The 14,848-nt window shown below is 42.4% G+C and overlaps 1 protein-coding gene across 1 annotated transcript in view; it reads right to left on the reverse strand.

Moving 5' to 3' along the window:
• Positions 1-14,848, reverse strand: part of CFAP43 (cilia and flagella associated protein 43) — a 125,885-nt gene that overhangs the window by 97,175 nt on the left and 13,862 nt on the right. The window contains exons 4-5 of the mRNA XM_063103441.1: positions 13,498-13,665; positions 11,555-11,705 (exon numbers count right to left, since the gene is read on the reverse strand). Coding sequence (XP_062959511.1) covers positions 11,555-11,705; positions 13,498-13,665 — 319 coding nt within the window. The remainder of the gene's footprint in view (positions 1-11,554; positions 11,706-13,497; positions 13,666-14,848) is intronic.

Below are 14,848 nucleotides of genomic sequence, written 5' to 3' on the forward strand. Positions count from 1 at the left end.
TAGCCTTGCAGGGTAGAGTATCTTGGCTGGCAATCTTTGTCTTTTAGTATTTTGAATATATCATCCCATTCCTTTCTAGGGTTTGTGATGAAAAGTCTGATGTTAGCCTGATTGGGGCTCCCTTATATGTGATTTGATGCTTCTCTCTTGCAGCTTTTAAGATTCTCTCTTTGTCTCTGAGTTTTGCCAGTTTGACTATAACATGTCTTGGAGAGGGCCTTTTTGGGTTGAATATGTTTGGAGATCATTGAGCTTCCTGGATCTGAAGATCTGTGATTTTTCGTATACCTGGGAAGTTTTCTGCCACTATTTTGTTGAATATGTTTTCAATGGACTCTCCATTTTCCTCCCCTTCTGGAATACCCATGACTTGGATATTTGAGCGCTTAAGGTTGTCTGATATCTCTCTCAGATTTTCTTCAATGTCTTTGATTCCTTTTCCTTTTTTTTTTTTTGTCTGCTTGTGTTATTTCAAACAGCCCATCTTGAAGTTCAGAGGTTCTCTCTTCAACTTCGACAAGCCTGCTGGTTATACTTTCTGTTGTGTTTTTTATTTTGCTGAATAACTTCTTCAGTTCAGCACGTTCTGCTACATTTTTTTTCAGGACATTGATTTCCTTGTACATTTCCTCTTTCAGGTCCTGTATACTTTTCCTCATTTCATCATGATGTCTCTCTGAGTTTTCTTGTATCTCATTCAGTTTCCTTAGAATTATCACTCGAAATTCCTTGTCAGTCATTTCAAGGGCTTCTTGTTCTATAGGATCTAGAGTTTGAGATTTATTAACTTTTGGTGGTGTACTTTCTTGATTTTTTGTATTTCTGGTATCTTTTTTTTGATGTTTATTCATTGTGGCAGGGGGTTTCACAGTCCACCGGTTTGAGACTATTGACTAACTAAGATGTTGCTGTCGTTGCCAATTTGGTATGGCTACCTCCGTGACTGCCCAGTTGGCCTCTAGTGCCTTGTGTGTGTGGTTGCCTTGGGTCTTGGGCCTCTCCGGGGAGCCACCTCTCTGGTCAGCTTGGACTCTGCAGGGCTGCTGGATCACGGGGCGGTACCGCAGGATGTGTGGTCTCTGCTGAGCTTCCACTTCCCATGCAGAACTTTCCCTGTTCCTTGTGCTCTGGCCCGGGCTGTTGGATCATGCCGTGGCGACCCCACAGGGTTTGTGGTTTCTGTCGAGTCTCCGCCTCCCTAGCCGGACGTCTCCCCACTCTGTGCACACTGTGCTGGGCTGGGACGTGTCTTCTGCAACCCTCATCTATCAGCTGGGCCTTCAAGACCCTGCTCGGCACCCCCTCGCCCAGGAAGTCTACCAGGTTTCTGCTAGGCGCAGACGACCGTTCGCTCTGGGTGCCTTTGTAGCACTGTGTAGATCTTTCTCGGGACTTATCACCTTCCTCCTGGTATCGCAGTTATTTGTGTACTTGTCTTATCTCCCACCCCAGAGCATGAGCTCCTTGAGGGAGGAGCCCGCAGCACACGGTTCACCTTTGTATCCCCCCGGCATGGACCGAGTCCGGTGCCCGCCCACAGTCAGCTCTCCGGCAGGTTCAAGCGGACTTGGGAACTCTCCAACCACACTATTCCTAACCCAAAATCGGTTAGGCGTTTTTCCGAACTGGTGCCCGCAGAGATGGTATATGCCTCCCAGTAACAGGAAGTTTACCAGGGGCCGGAGCCCAGGGTACGGTGGAGTGACAGTCGGCCCAGCCCATAGTTCCTCTCACTCCCGATGCTGGCTGGGGACGCCCCACACCACCAGCCCCGCCAGAGAACCACGGAGGGAGTGGGAAGCGAGGCCGGCCTGTAGGCCCCGGGAAGCTCCGCGCCAGGGCAAGCAAGTGGGAAGGCTCAGTGAGGAGCCGAGCCGGGCGAGGAGGACAGGCTTGGCCGAGCTGGGTCGGAGCTGCTACCACCTGAGAAAATGGAGGCAGCCCCAGGCCGGTGAGTGGCCCGGTGGGGCAGGCGGAAGTCAGGCGGGCGTCCGCCCCCTGAGCAGGGTTGGGCCAGGGGTCACTCACGGGGCTGTTCCGGGTCGGGCGGCTCCCTCTCTGCCTCTGGGTCGTTGCCATCCCCGTTCTCAGCCGCCGCCGCCGCTTCGGGCTGCTCACTCGGTCCCGCGGCATGGCTCGGGTGCTCCCAGGAATCTTCTTTTATGCCGGCATGAAACCTCGAATCCTGAATAGGGCAGCTGGCCGCCTTCAGCGCGGCCCTGGCCTCTGGGATCCTGGCAGTGTCAACAGCAGCCCCGGCACCGTGTTCCCTGTTTAGAGACTCGTTTTTGCAGCTAAGAAACGGTTCTTTTCCTGCTCCATACTTCAAAGCTGTTGCCTGTAAATGAGGCAGCCTCTCCTGTCAAAGGCAAAGTGGCGGTCAGCCCCCACGACCGGCCACCAGCAGCGGTCCTCCCTTAAGAGACGGAAAGAGGAAGATCCACAAGTTTCCCGGCTGCCTAAGGCCCAGTGGCGGACTTTTCCACCTCAGCTACCCGCGCCAACCACCGCAGCCACCGCCATCTTAGGATCCGCAGGATACGTTTCTAATGCCCTAAATAAGTTGTGTAATGTGACTCGGGTCTATTTAAAGGCCTGTGTGCGCCCTTATAGTGTTAGCCACAAGAAAGATAGTGAGACTATTTAATGTTTGTAATTCTGTAAAATTCCACAGCTTGTCAATTTTTAAGACTCTTAAATAGATCAAATCATTACTGATTTCTTTGCCATTGGTACCCAGGTCACAAAAATGACAGTCAAAGGAAGGAATGGAACCAAGACATTCGAGATCTACTTTGGTTATGCTTTCACTCATAGTACAGACATTAATTAATATTTTAGCCATTCTCTTCACCTTATTTAGCTATAAAATGAAAAAGTAAACTACTGGGAAAATTAATTTCTATAATGCAAAGTATGTGACTTTATTAATATCCCCTGTATGATTTAGAGATGTCAAACCATAACATTAAATTTCTGCCTTCAGAAAATGGTTAAAATGCACTGAATGCAAAAGTCCTAGAAAATAAAGATGTATATATATTATGAGCATTTTAAAAAATAACTCCACATTTAAGTATTTAAAGAAGTCATTTCATAGCAGCATTTTTCAAATGACAAGGACAACTGCCTAATTTTAAATGTTTTATGTAGGGTACATCATGTTGGTGTAAAATGTGAAAGATGAGGTCTCTTGCAGAAATTTACTGCAGAAAAAGAAGATTTGAGATAGTTGAAATTTGAGGGTTCTAGGCTCTAAGTACTAAACACAGAAATATTCTTTCAAATTGCAATTCTTGGTGGCTGACCTATTTATTTTTACTTTGCTGCCCCACTGTGGCTGAGTGTAGTTAGATTTCCAAAGCTAAGACCTGTGCTACAAAAGAAATTAGTCATTTTCTGTCATTTAAAAAAGTGAATCACTGTCATTCATTAGAGGAAATACTAAGGACATGCAATCTTTGCTTGCCACAGAGATTTTTTTTAATCAACTGATTCTCACACTGAATTATTTTTAACATTCATAGCTTAATTCTCTGCAGAAGTCAAAAACACTTGGGAAACTCTGCCTTCTCTATTTTCTGCCTGGAACTTAACACAAGCATCAGCATAACACCCGTAGGAGAGGCTTGGAAGAGTGAAGCTTCTTAACTTCACCCCAAAGGCCTTGCATATGCTATCCTTGTCTCTTGCCTCCCTCTTGTACATCACCCTGCACCTCATTTTCCCCTCATTTATCTATGGATCTTTTCTCAGTTCCTCAAACATACCAAGTTCTCTTCTTCCCCAGGCCTTTGCACATGTGGTTCTTTCCACGGAAACACTCTTTTCCCTGCTTGTTTTTTTTTTTTTTTTATTTTTTTATTTTTATTTTTATTTTTTTTTATATTTTTTAAATTTTATTTTGTCGATATACATTGTAGCTGATTAATGCTCCCCATCACCAAAACCTCCCTCCCTTCTCCCTCCCCCCCTCCCCCCCAACAATGTCCTTTCTGTTTGCTTGTTGTATCAACTTCAAATAATTGTGGTTGTTATATCTTCTTCCTCCCCGCCCCCTGGTTTGTGTGTGTATGTGTGTATGTGTGTGTGTGAATTTATATATTAATTTTTAGCTCCCTCCAATAAGTGAGAACATGTGGTATTTCTCTTTCTGTGCCTGACTTGTTTCACTTAATATAATTCTCTCAAGGTCCATCCATGTTGTTGCAAATGGCAGTATTTCATTCGTTTTTATAGCTGAGTAGTATTCCATTGTGTAGATGTACCACATTTTCCGTATCCACTCATCTGATGATGGGCATTTGGGCTGGTTCCAACTCTTGGCTATTGTAAAGAGTGCTGCGATGAACATTGGGGAACAGGTATACCTTCGACTTGATGATTTCCATTCCTCTGGGTATATTCCCAACAGTGGGATGGCTGGGTCGTATGGTAGATCTATTTGCAATTGTTTAAGGAACCTCCATACCATTTTCCATAGAGGCTGCACCATTTTGCAGTCCCACCAACAATGTATGAGAGTTCCTTTTTCTCCGCAGCCTCGCCAGCATTTATCGTTCATAGTCTTTTGGATTTTAGCCATCCTAACTGGGGTTAGATGGTATCTCAATGTGGTTTTGATTTGCATTTCCCGGATGCTGAGTGATGTTGAGCATTTTTTCATATGTCTGTTGGCCATTTGTATATCTTCCTTAGAGAAATGCCTACTTAGCTCTTTTGCCCATTTTTTAATTGGGTTGCTTGTTTTCTTCTTGTAAAGTTGTTTGAGTTCCTTATATATTCTGGATATTAATCCTTTGTCAGATGTATATTTTGCAAATATTTTCTCCCACTCTGTTGGTTGTCTTTTAACTCTTTTAATTGTTTCTTTTGCTGTGCAGAAGCTTTTTAGTTTGATATAATCCCATTTGTTTATTTTTCCTTTGGTTGCCCGTGCTTTTGGGGTTGTATTCATGAAGTCTGTGCCCAGTCCTATTTCCTGAAGTGTTTCCCCTATGTTTTCTTTAAGAAGTTTTATTGTCTCAGGGTGTATATTTAAATCCTTAATCCATTTTGAGTTGATTTTAGTATACGGTGAGAGGTATGGATCTAGTTTCATTCTCCTGCATATCGATATCCAGTTATCCCAGCACCACTTGCTGAAGAGGCAGTCCCTTCCCCAGTGAATAGGTTTGGTGCCTTTGTCAAAGATCAGATGGCAGTAAGTGTGTGGGTTGATTTCTGGATTCTCTATTCTATTCCATTGGTCAGTGTGTCTGTTTTTATGCCAGTACCATACTGTTTTGGTTATTATAGCTTTGTAGTATAGCTTAAAGTCAGGTAGTGTTATGCCTCCAGCTTTATTTTTTTTGCTGAGCATTGCTTTGGCTATTCGTGGTCTTTTATTGTTCCATATAAATGTCTGAATAGTTTTTTCCATTTCTGAGAAAAATGTCTTTGGAATTTTGATGGGGATTGCATTGAATTTGTATATCACTTTGGGTAGTATGGACATTTTCACTATGTTGATTCTTCCAATCCAAGAGCATGGGATATCTTTCCATCTTCTTGTATCCTCTCTAATTTCTCTCAGCAGTGGTTTGTAGTTCTCATTATAGAGATTTTTCACCTCCTTGGTTAACTCAATTCCTAAGTATTTTATTTTTTTGGTGGCTATTGTAAATGGGCAGGCTTTCTTGATTTCTCCTTCTGCATGTTCACTATTGGAGAAAATAAATGCTACTGATTTTTGTGTGTTGATTTTGTATCCTGCTACTGTGCTGAAATCATTTATCAATTCCAACAGTTTTTTTGTAGAGGTTTTAGGCTGTTCGATATATAGGATCATGTCATCTGCAAACAGGGACAGTTTGACTTCGTCTTTTCCAATCTGGATGCCCTTTATTTCCTTCTCTTCTCTGATTGCTCTGGCTAGTACTTCCAACACTATGTTGAATAGGAGTGGTGAGAGTGGGCATCCTTGTCTAGTGCCTGTTCTTAAAGGAAAAGCTTTCAGCTTTTCCCCATTCAGGATGATGTTGGCAGTAGGTTTGTCATATATGGCTTTAATTATGTTGAGATACTTTCCCTCTATACCTAACTTATACAGGGTCTTTGTCATGAATGAGTGCTGAACTTTATCAAATGCTTTTTCAGCATCTATAGAGATGATCATATGGTCCTTGTGTTTGAGTTTATTAATATGGTGTATCACATTTATTGATTTGCGTATGTTGAACCAACCTTGCATCCCTGGGATGAATCCCACTTGATCGTGATGAATAATTTTTCGTATGTGTTGCTGTATTCTGTTTGCTAGTATTTTAGTGAGGATTTTTGCATCTATATTCATCAAGGATATCGGTCTGTAGTTTTCTTTTTTGGTTATATCTTTACCTGGTTTTGGTATCAGGATGATGTTTGCTTCATAGAATGAGTTTGGGAGATTTGCGTCCGTTTCAATCTTTTGGAATAGTTTGTAAAGAATCGGTGTCAATTCCTCTTTGAATGTTTGGTAAAATTCTGCTGTGAATCCATCTGGTCCTGGGCTTTTCTTTGTTGGGAGCCTTCTGATAACAGCTTCAATCTCCTTTATTGTTATTGGTCTGTTCAGATTTTCTACGTCTTCACGGTTCAGTTTTGGGAGCTTGTGTGTGTCCAGAAATTTATCCATTTCCTCCAGATTTTCAAATTTGTTGGCGTACAGTTGTTTATAGTAGTCTCGAATGATTCCTTGTATTTCAGATGAATCAGTTGTAATATCGCCTATTTCATTTCTAATTTTTGTTATTTGAGTCTTCTCTCTTCTTTTTTTTGTTAGCCATGCTAATGGTTTGTCAATTTTATTTATCTTTTCAAAAAACCAACTTTTTGATTCGTTGATCTTTTGAATTGTTTTTTGGTTTTCAATTTCATTCAGTTCTGCTCTGATCTTAATGATTTCTTTCCGTCTGCTAACTTTAGGATTGGATTGTTCTTGTTTTTCTAGTTCTTTAAGGTGAAGTGTTAGGTTGTTCACTTGCCATCTTTCCATTCTTCTGAAGTGAGCATTTAATGCAATAAATTTTCCCCTCAATACTGCTTTTGCAGTATCCCACAGGTTTTGGTATGATGTATCATTGTTTTCATTAGTTTCAATAAACTTTTTGATTTCCTGCTTGATTTCTTCTTGGACCCATATGTCATTAAGTAGAATGCTGTTTAATTTCCATATGTTTGTATAGTTTCCAGAGTTTTGTTTGTTATTAATTTCTAGTTTTAATCCATTGTGGTCTGAGAAGATACATGGGATAATTCCAATTTTTTTTAATTTACTGAGACTTGATTTGTGACCTAATATGTGATCTATCCTGGAGAATGATCCATGTGCTGATGAGAAGAATGAATATTCTGAGGTTGTTGGGTGGAATGTTCTGTAGATATCTGCCAATTCCAATTGGTCTAGAGTCTTGTTTAGATCTTGTGTTTCTCTACTGATTCTTTGCCTAGATGATCTGTCTAATATTGACAGTGGAGTGTTCAGGTCCCCTGCTATTATGGTATTAGTGTCTATTTCCTTCTTTAGGTCTAATAGAGTTTGTTTTATAAATCTGGCTGCTCCAACATTGGGTGCGTACATATTTATGATTGTTATGTCTTCTTGATGGATCAGTCCTTTTATCATTAAGTAGTGTCCCTCATTGTCTCTTTTTATGGTTTTTAGTTTAAAGTCTATTTTGTCAGATATAAGAATAGCCACTCCAGCTCGTTTTTCTTTTCTGTTTGCATGGTAAATCTTTTTCCATCCTTTCACTCTTAGTCTGTGTGAATCTTTATGGGTGAGGTGGGTTTCTTGTAGGCAGCATATAGTTGGGTCCTGCTTTTTGATCCAGTCAGTCAGTCTGTGTCTTTTAATTGGGGAATTTAAGCCTTTAACATTAAGAGTTGTTATTGAAAGGTGTTGATTTATTCCTAGCATTTTATTGGTTGTTTGGTTGTCTTAGGTGTCTTTTGTTCCTTGCTTTCTGATTTACTGTTTGGTTTCTTTGTTTGTTGGTTCCTTAGGTTGTAGATAGTGTTTTTGTTAGCTTGTTTTCTCTTCATGAATGCCATTTTTATTGTACTAGCGGGTTTAGATTTTTCTTAGGTTTTTATGGCAGTGGTAGTTATTTTTCAGGAACCAAACCCAGTACTCCCTTGAGGATTTCTTGTAAGGGTGGTCTTGTGGTAGTGAACTCCCGCAGTTTTTGTTTGTCTGAGAAATATACTATTTGCCCCTCATTTCGGAAGGATAGCCTTGCAGGGAAGAGTATTCTTGGCTGGCAATCTTTGTCTTTTAGTATTTTGAAAATATCATCCCATTCCTTTCTAGCTTTTAGGGTTTGTGATGAAAAGTCTGATGTTAACCTGATTGGGGCTCCCTTATAGGTGATTTGACGCTTCTCTCTTGCAGCTTTTAAGATTCTCTCTTTGTCTCTGAGTTTTGCCAATTTGACTATGACATGTCTTGGAGAAGGCCTTTTTGGGTTGAATACGTTTGGAGATCGTTGAGCTTCCTGGATCTGAAGATCTGTGATTTTTCCTATACCTGGGAAGTTTTCTGCCACTATTTTTTTGAATATGTTTTCAATGGAATCTCCATTTTCCTCCCCTTCTGGAATACCCATGACTCGGATATTTGAGCGCTTGAGGTTGTCTGATATCTCTCTCAGATTTTCTTCCATGTCCTTGATTCTTTTTTCTTTCTTTTTGTCTGCTTGTGTTATTTCAAACAGCCCATCTTCAAGTTCAGAGGTTCTCTCTTCAACTTCGACAAGCCTGCTGGTTAAACTCTCCGTTGTGTTTTTTATTTCGCTGAATAACTTCTTCAGTTCAGCAAGTTCTGCTACATTTTTTTTCAGGACATTGATTTCCTTGTATATTTCCTCTTTCAGATCCTGTATACTTTTCCTCATTTCATCATGATGTCTAGCTGAGTTTTCTTGTATCTCATTCAGTTTCCTTAGAATTATCACTCGAAATTCCTTGTCAGTTATTTCAAGGGCTTCTTGTTCTATAGGATCTAGAGTATGAGATTTATTAACTTTTGGTGGTGTACTTTCTTGATTTTTTGTATTTCTGGTGTCTTTTTTTTGGTGTTTATTCATTGTTGCAGGGGGTTTCACAGTCCACCGGTTTAAGACTAATGACTAATAGGATGTTGCTGTGGTTGCCAATTTGGTATGGCTCCCGCCGTGACTGCTCAGTTGGCCTCTAGTGTCTTGTGTGTGTGGTTGCCTCAGGTCTTGGGCTTCTCCGGGGATCCACCTTTCTGGTCAGCTTGTACTCTGCTGGGCTGGTGGATCACGTACCACAGGGTGTGTGATCTCTGTTGAGCTTTCACTTTCTGTACAGGACTTCTCCCCGTTCCGTGTGCTCTGGCCCAGGCTGTTAGATCGTGCAGTGGCGACCCCACCGGGTGTGTGGTTTCTGTCGAGACTCCGCCTCCCTGGCCGCACGTCTCCCCCCTCTGTGCACACTGTGCTGGGCTGGGGCGTGTCTTCTGCACCCCTCGTCTATCAGCTGGGCCTTCAAGACCCTGCTCAGCACCGCCTTGCCCAGGAAGTCTACCAGGTTTCTGCTAGGCACAGACGACCGGTCTCTCTGGGTGCCTTTGTAGCACTGTGTAGATCTTTCTCGGGTCTTGTTCACCTTTGTATCCCCCCGGTATAAACCGAGTCTAGTGCCCGCCTGCAGCCTGCTCTCCGGCAGGTTCAAGCGGACCTGGGAACTCTCCTACCGCACTATTCCCAACCAGAAATTCGTTAGGCTTTTTTCCAAACTGGTGGTCGCAGAGATGGTATCTGCCTCCCAGTAACAGGAAGTTTACCGGGGCCGGAGTCCAGGGTGTGGTGGAGTGACAGTCGGCCCGCCCGTACTTCCTAGCCCTCCCAAAACTGGTCGGGACGCCCCACACCCCCAGTCCTGCCAGAGAACCGCGGAGGGAGTGGGAGAGGAGGTCGGCCAGCAGGGTCCGGAAAGCCCCGCGCCAGGCCAAGCAAATGGGCTCAGTGATGGCCGAGCAGGGCGGAGCTGCCCGCACCTGGGAAAATGGAGGCAGCACCGGGGCAGTGAGTGGCCTGGTGGTGCAGGCGGAAGCCGCGTGGGCATTCACCCCCCGAACAGAGCTGTGCCAGGGATCACTCACAGTGCTGTGCCAGGTCGGGCGCTCGCTCTGTCTCTGGTTTGTTGCCTTCCGTGTTCTCGGCGCTGCCGCCTCGGGCTGTTCAGTCGCGGCGCCGCTCGGGCGTTCCCAGGAATCTTCTTTAATGCCGGCCTGAAACCTCGAATCCTGAATAGGGCAGCTGGCCGCCTTCAGTGCGGCCCCAGCCTCCGGGATCCTGGCTGCATCCACAGCAGCCCTGGCGCCGTGTTCCCTGTTTCAAGACTCGCTTTTGCAGCTAAGAATCAGTTCTTTTCCTGCTCCACACTTCAAAGCTGTTGCCTGTAAATGAGGCAGCCTCTCCTGCCGGGGGCAAAGTGGCGTTGAGCCCCCACGACCGGCCAGCAGCAGCAGTCCTCCCTTAAGAGATGGCCCGAGGAAGGTCCACAAGTTTCCCGGCTGCCTGAGGCCCAGTGGCCACCTTTTCCACCTCAGCTACTCCGCGCCAGCCGCCGCAGCCGCCGCCATCTTGAAAAAACTCTCCCTGCTTGTAACATGAATAATGCTTCCCGGTCCTTCAAGTCTCAGCTTAAGTGTCATTTCCCCAAAGGCCTTACTTGAGCAGCACGTTAATCTCTTCCTTGCTTCCTCCACCCACATTTATTCCGTTATAACAATGATCAAATTTTGCCATAATTTAATGTATTTTTACTTTTGTTGTTGTTCTGTCTCTGACAACACAAACTCCATGAAGTTTATACCTGGTTGGTCACCACGTGAGTCCTATTGCCTAAAACAGTGTTTGCTGCATAGAAGAAATTTGATAAGTATCTGTTGAGTGAATTAATGAATGAATGAGTGTGTAACTGTTAACTAATGCTCCCTTTTGAAACTTTCTTTCACTGTTTTCTATGGCCTCGTTTTTCTCTGCTGGATTTGCTCCTACTTCTATGGCTGTGCTGTCTCCGACTCCTTGTTCTCCTCCCGACTTCAGGCAGTCAGCTTCCCCTTGGGTTCTCTCTTCTTCCCTGGCACCCTTCCTCTCTCTGCTCATCACACCCCCTTCTCCCTGCTCCCACTCTGCTATCTGTGAATGACACTGACACCTGTGTCTCCAGCCCTGACTTCTCCTTACTGACACTAGGTCCACTTTGCTAACTTCCACCCAGCATCTCCACCTGGATGTCCTCCCTGCACCCCAAATTCAGAATGTCAAAAAGTGAAATCACATCTGGGTTCCATTTCTGTTAGCAGAGCTATCATCTTCCCAGTTACCAAACTCAAAACTCCAGTGTCTTTGTCTTTTGTGGTCTCCATAGCTAATCTGTATCAAAAACCAGGATGATCCTCTCTATCCTGCATGTCTCATGGGATGCTTATGACAATAAAATGAGATCACACTTCCTAGACCTCATCCCATTAGGCAAACAGAAAGAGGTGCCAGGTAATTACCCTGAAAGTTTCTGCCTCTTCTCCTACTAGCCCAGCAATGGCTGACAGTGGCATCACGGGTCCATAAATGGGATCCTTGGGCAACGAGGGGGGGAAAATTACATCTGTTTCATTAAAAAATGTCCCATCTTCTAGAGGCAGTTGTATCAACCTGTAGAAAAAAGAGACATCAGAACAGTCAGATTAACAGAAACTATCACTAATGTAAACACTGTGTATCAGCAGTAAGCGAGGTGGGGAGGTACTATAAAAAGATAAAAGCCAAATGGTAGATTTAAAAATATACATCATAAAAGGACAAGCTATGCAAAGTTATAAATTAAGTATATAGGGATTATCAAAATTTTTCAAATATCTAAAGCAAGAATTGAATATTTGAATACTGATGGGGATCAGACAGGTGATGCGTGGCTGGTGGGGATTTGGAAAATAGGAAAGTGTTTGTCCCTTGTAAAGGTGGCAGATGCCACTCAATTCCAGCCAAGAGAGTTGTTGATGTGAGAAATCTGGTTCTAAAATTTCAAGAGAATACCATAATCTGGATATTTATGAGAAATCTCTCAAATCTTAAATGTTGGCAACTAATTCAAGTAAAAAACACTGTGGGCCAAAATAAACATATATGTAAGCTATATTCAGCTACCTTTGTAGCCTCTGATATCAAGCATTTATTTTCAAATTTACCATGTATCTACTTTTAACACATAATTTGGTTATAAAGGTGAGTTTGATGAATTCACGGCCTCATGCATTAAATTTAAAACTTCCTTGGTTTAAGTTTTATGAATGATAAATATCCTAGGGTGAGGGCAAGACCCTAGGAATGGCAGAGCAAGATAGTGGGGACTCCCTGCCTCCTTCCCTGGGATCACATAAAAACAGTACTTCCTACTCTTACGTAAGGCTTAAGTGTTCTCAGGCCCTGCTTACTTTATGAAACAGGACAATCCACTCACTTTTTTCCCCCACTTTATTTGCTTATAGAAAAAAATCACAACTCAACATTCAGAAGTACAGTAGAATATCCAGGGGAAGCAAAGGGAGAAAAAGGTGTGACAAATTACTTGCTTGCCCTGACAATGATCTGATAGAGCTAGGCACTTTCTTAAAAGGTATGGTGTTGTCAACTCTGACTAGAGACTGAATTGGCTACTCAATGGGTTCTTGTAAAAATGAAACCAAGACATAAAGAGTCCCAAGCAGAAAGAAGTACCTCTCACAGAGCTCTCCATTTTGAAAACTTTATTTACTAGCTTTACATTTCTCTCAAGGCGATTTTTCAAAAATTGCAATATCAGGGGTATGCATGACCTGATCTCTTGGTCTTTGACTTGGTGGAGTATGCTAAAAATGGTAGCTAAGTGGCACCTGGAGTCTTTGAACTTTTTCTCAACAAAGGCACCCATTATCATCAACTATCACTGGGGCATTTGTCATAGAATCTCTCTTCGAGCCAGTTCTATTTAAACAGGTAACTCCCATGACTCCACTATACTCAACTACCTTTCTGTTTATGGGTAATGTGATTGAATGTATAATCCGTACACTTTCTATATCTAACAGTTTCTTCTTTTTGAGATTTCAGTAGATCATCAAAGTAATAGGAGCAAAAAGTCATAACCATCATTTTTATACAATAGGCATGCTTTGAAATAGTAAGAGCAAATCAAATTTTGGAAAATTAAACCATGTTGGAAAAAGCTCTCAGAGGACTTGATATTTAAAAGAAACTCATTGAGAAATCAAGTCATAGAGAATCCTTTTGAAATGCAAACAACCACTCCAAGGTAATCATGTGTGTAGAAAGATGTCATAACTCAAGATAAGCCATATGTGTGTGTGTATGTATAAAGCCACTTAATTCATCAAATTGACTGAATCACATTACATAAATGCAAATGAAGGCCACCACTTTGTTGCTGTGTCATAACAAAGCATCCTACTTTGATTTTAAATGATGCTCCTGGTTACTTCTTTCAATGGTCCACACGCTCACTGTACTTGGACTCGATAAGCATAGCTGGTGCCAGTTCATGGGGTTAAAAGACATCTGGTTCATGTCCATACCAGGCTGTGATTTCTTGCACAAAATAACATTTGATTCCCAGTTCCTTAGAGGAAAATAGTATTTGATGAAAAAAATAATGTATTTAAATTTCACATCTTGAGAACATTTATCTAATTATTTTGAAACAAGTTATGTGAATTGAGACATAATTTATGGTACAATTTATATAATATATGACATTAATGACAAATTTATAAATAATTATGCTTATCATTATGCTGCATCCTTCTAAGAAAATAAAATAACTATATATTTTAAAAATATAACACTGTCATATGCAATATCAAGGCTATTTTATTCTTTTTATTAAATTTGAATTGAACCCAGTCAAACCTAGAAAATGGAATATATCATCCCGTTTGCTGAAAAACAGGTGCAGGTGTCTAAATCTCTAAGTATTACGTATGAGTACTCCATGTGGACCTGGGCGCACTGTAATCATCGATACCAATTAATCATTTACTGAGTTTTTAAAAATCAAAGTGGTAGTATTTTACAATAGATTCATTCATTTACCCATTTGAGAGAATGTCCTGAACCCCTATTATGAACAAGGTCCTTTGCTAGATGAAAGGAAAGAAAAATAAATAAATAAAAGTGAGCTATGCCCCCTACGAGGAGTAGTACTGCATTCAGAGTTGTGATTGGGAAACGGGAACTAGTATTTACAGAGCTCGTCTTGTCTTCAGCTCCCTCCTCCTTGCACTATCCGCATCACAGGTGCGCCATTCATCCCATCAACCACTCTCTTGCTGCTCTCTCTGGTTCCCTTGGTCCCTTGACTTTCTGCCTCAGATACCTGGCAAAAACTGTCAACCTGGATGGATACAACTGAAAGCTTTGGGCTGCTAGGGACATGGTAACAAAGATCACAGGACCATGTGTGTCAGTGACACTACAGATTCACAGTGACTGTCCCAACAGGCCCTTGATACCACCTCCAATCCCACTCTGTTTCTGCAGTCAGTTCTCTCTCCTGTTCTCCCAAGTGGCTGTTTTTAATATTCTGCACTCTCCCCCTCCATCTAACCCCTCCATCTCCTTCTTGATCTCAGTAAATGGCCATGATTCCCAGGAGGAAAATAGAAGCCATCAGCTGAGAATTCTCCCAAATTGCTGATGTCAAGTTGAACTCCCTCTTAGGGTGTCTCCTCCTCTCGTTACAGTGGAAAGCATGTCCTTCCTCCTACCTAAGGCTGATTTCACCACCTTTGCTCTGGAGCCTA

The sequence above is a fragment of the Cynocephalus volans genome, chromosome 7 (assembly GCF_027409185.1).
Source record: "Cynocephalus volans isolate mCynVol1 chromosome 7, mCynVol1.pri, whole genome shotgun sequence".
Taxonomy (NCBI): Eukaryota; Metazoa; Chordata; class Mammalia; order Dermoptera; family Cynocephalidae; genus Cynocephalus; species Cynocephalus volans.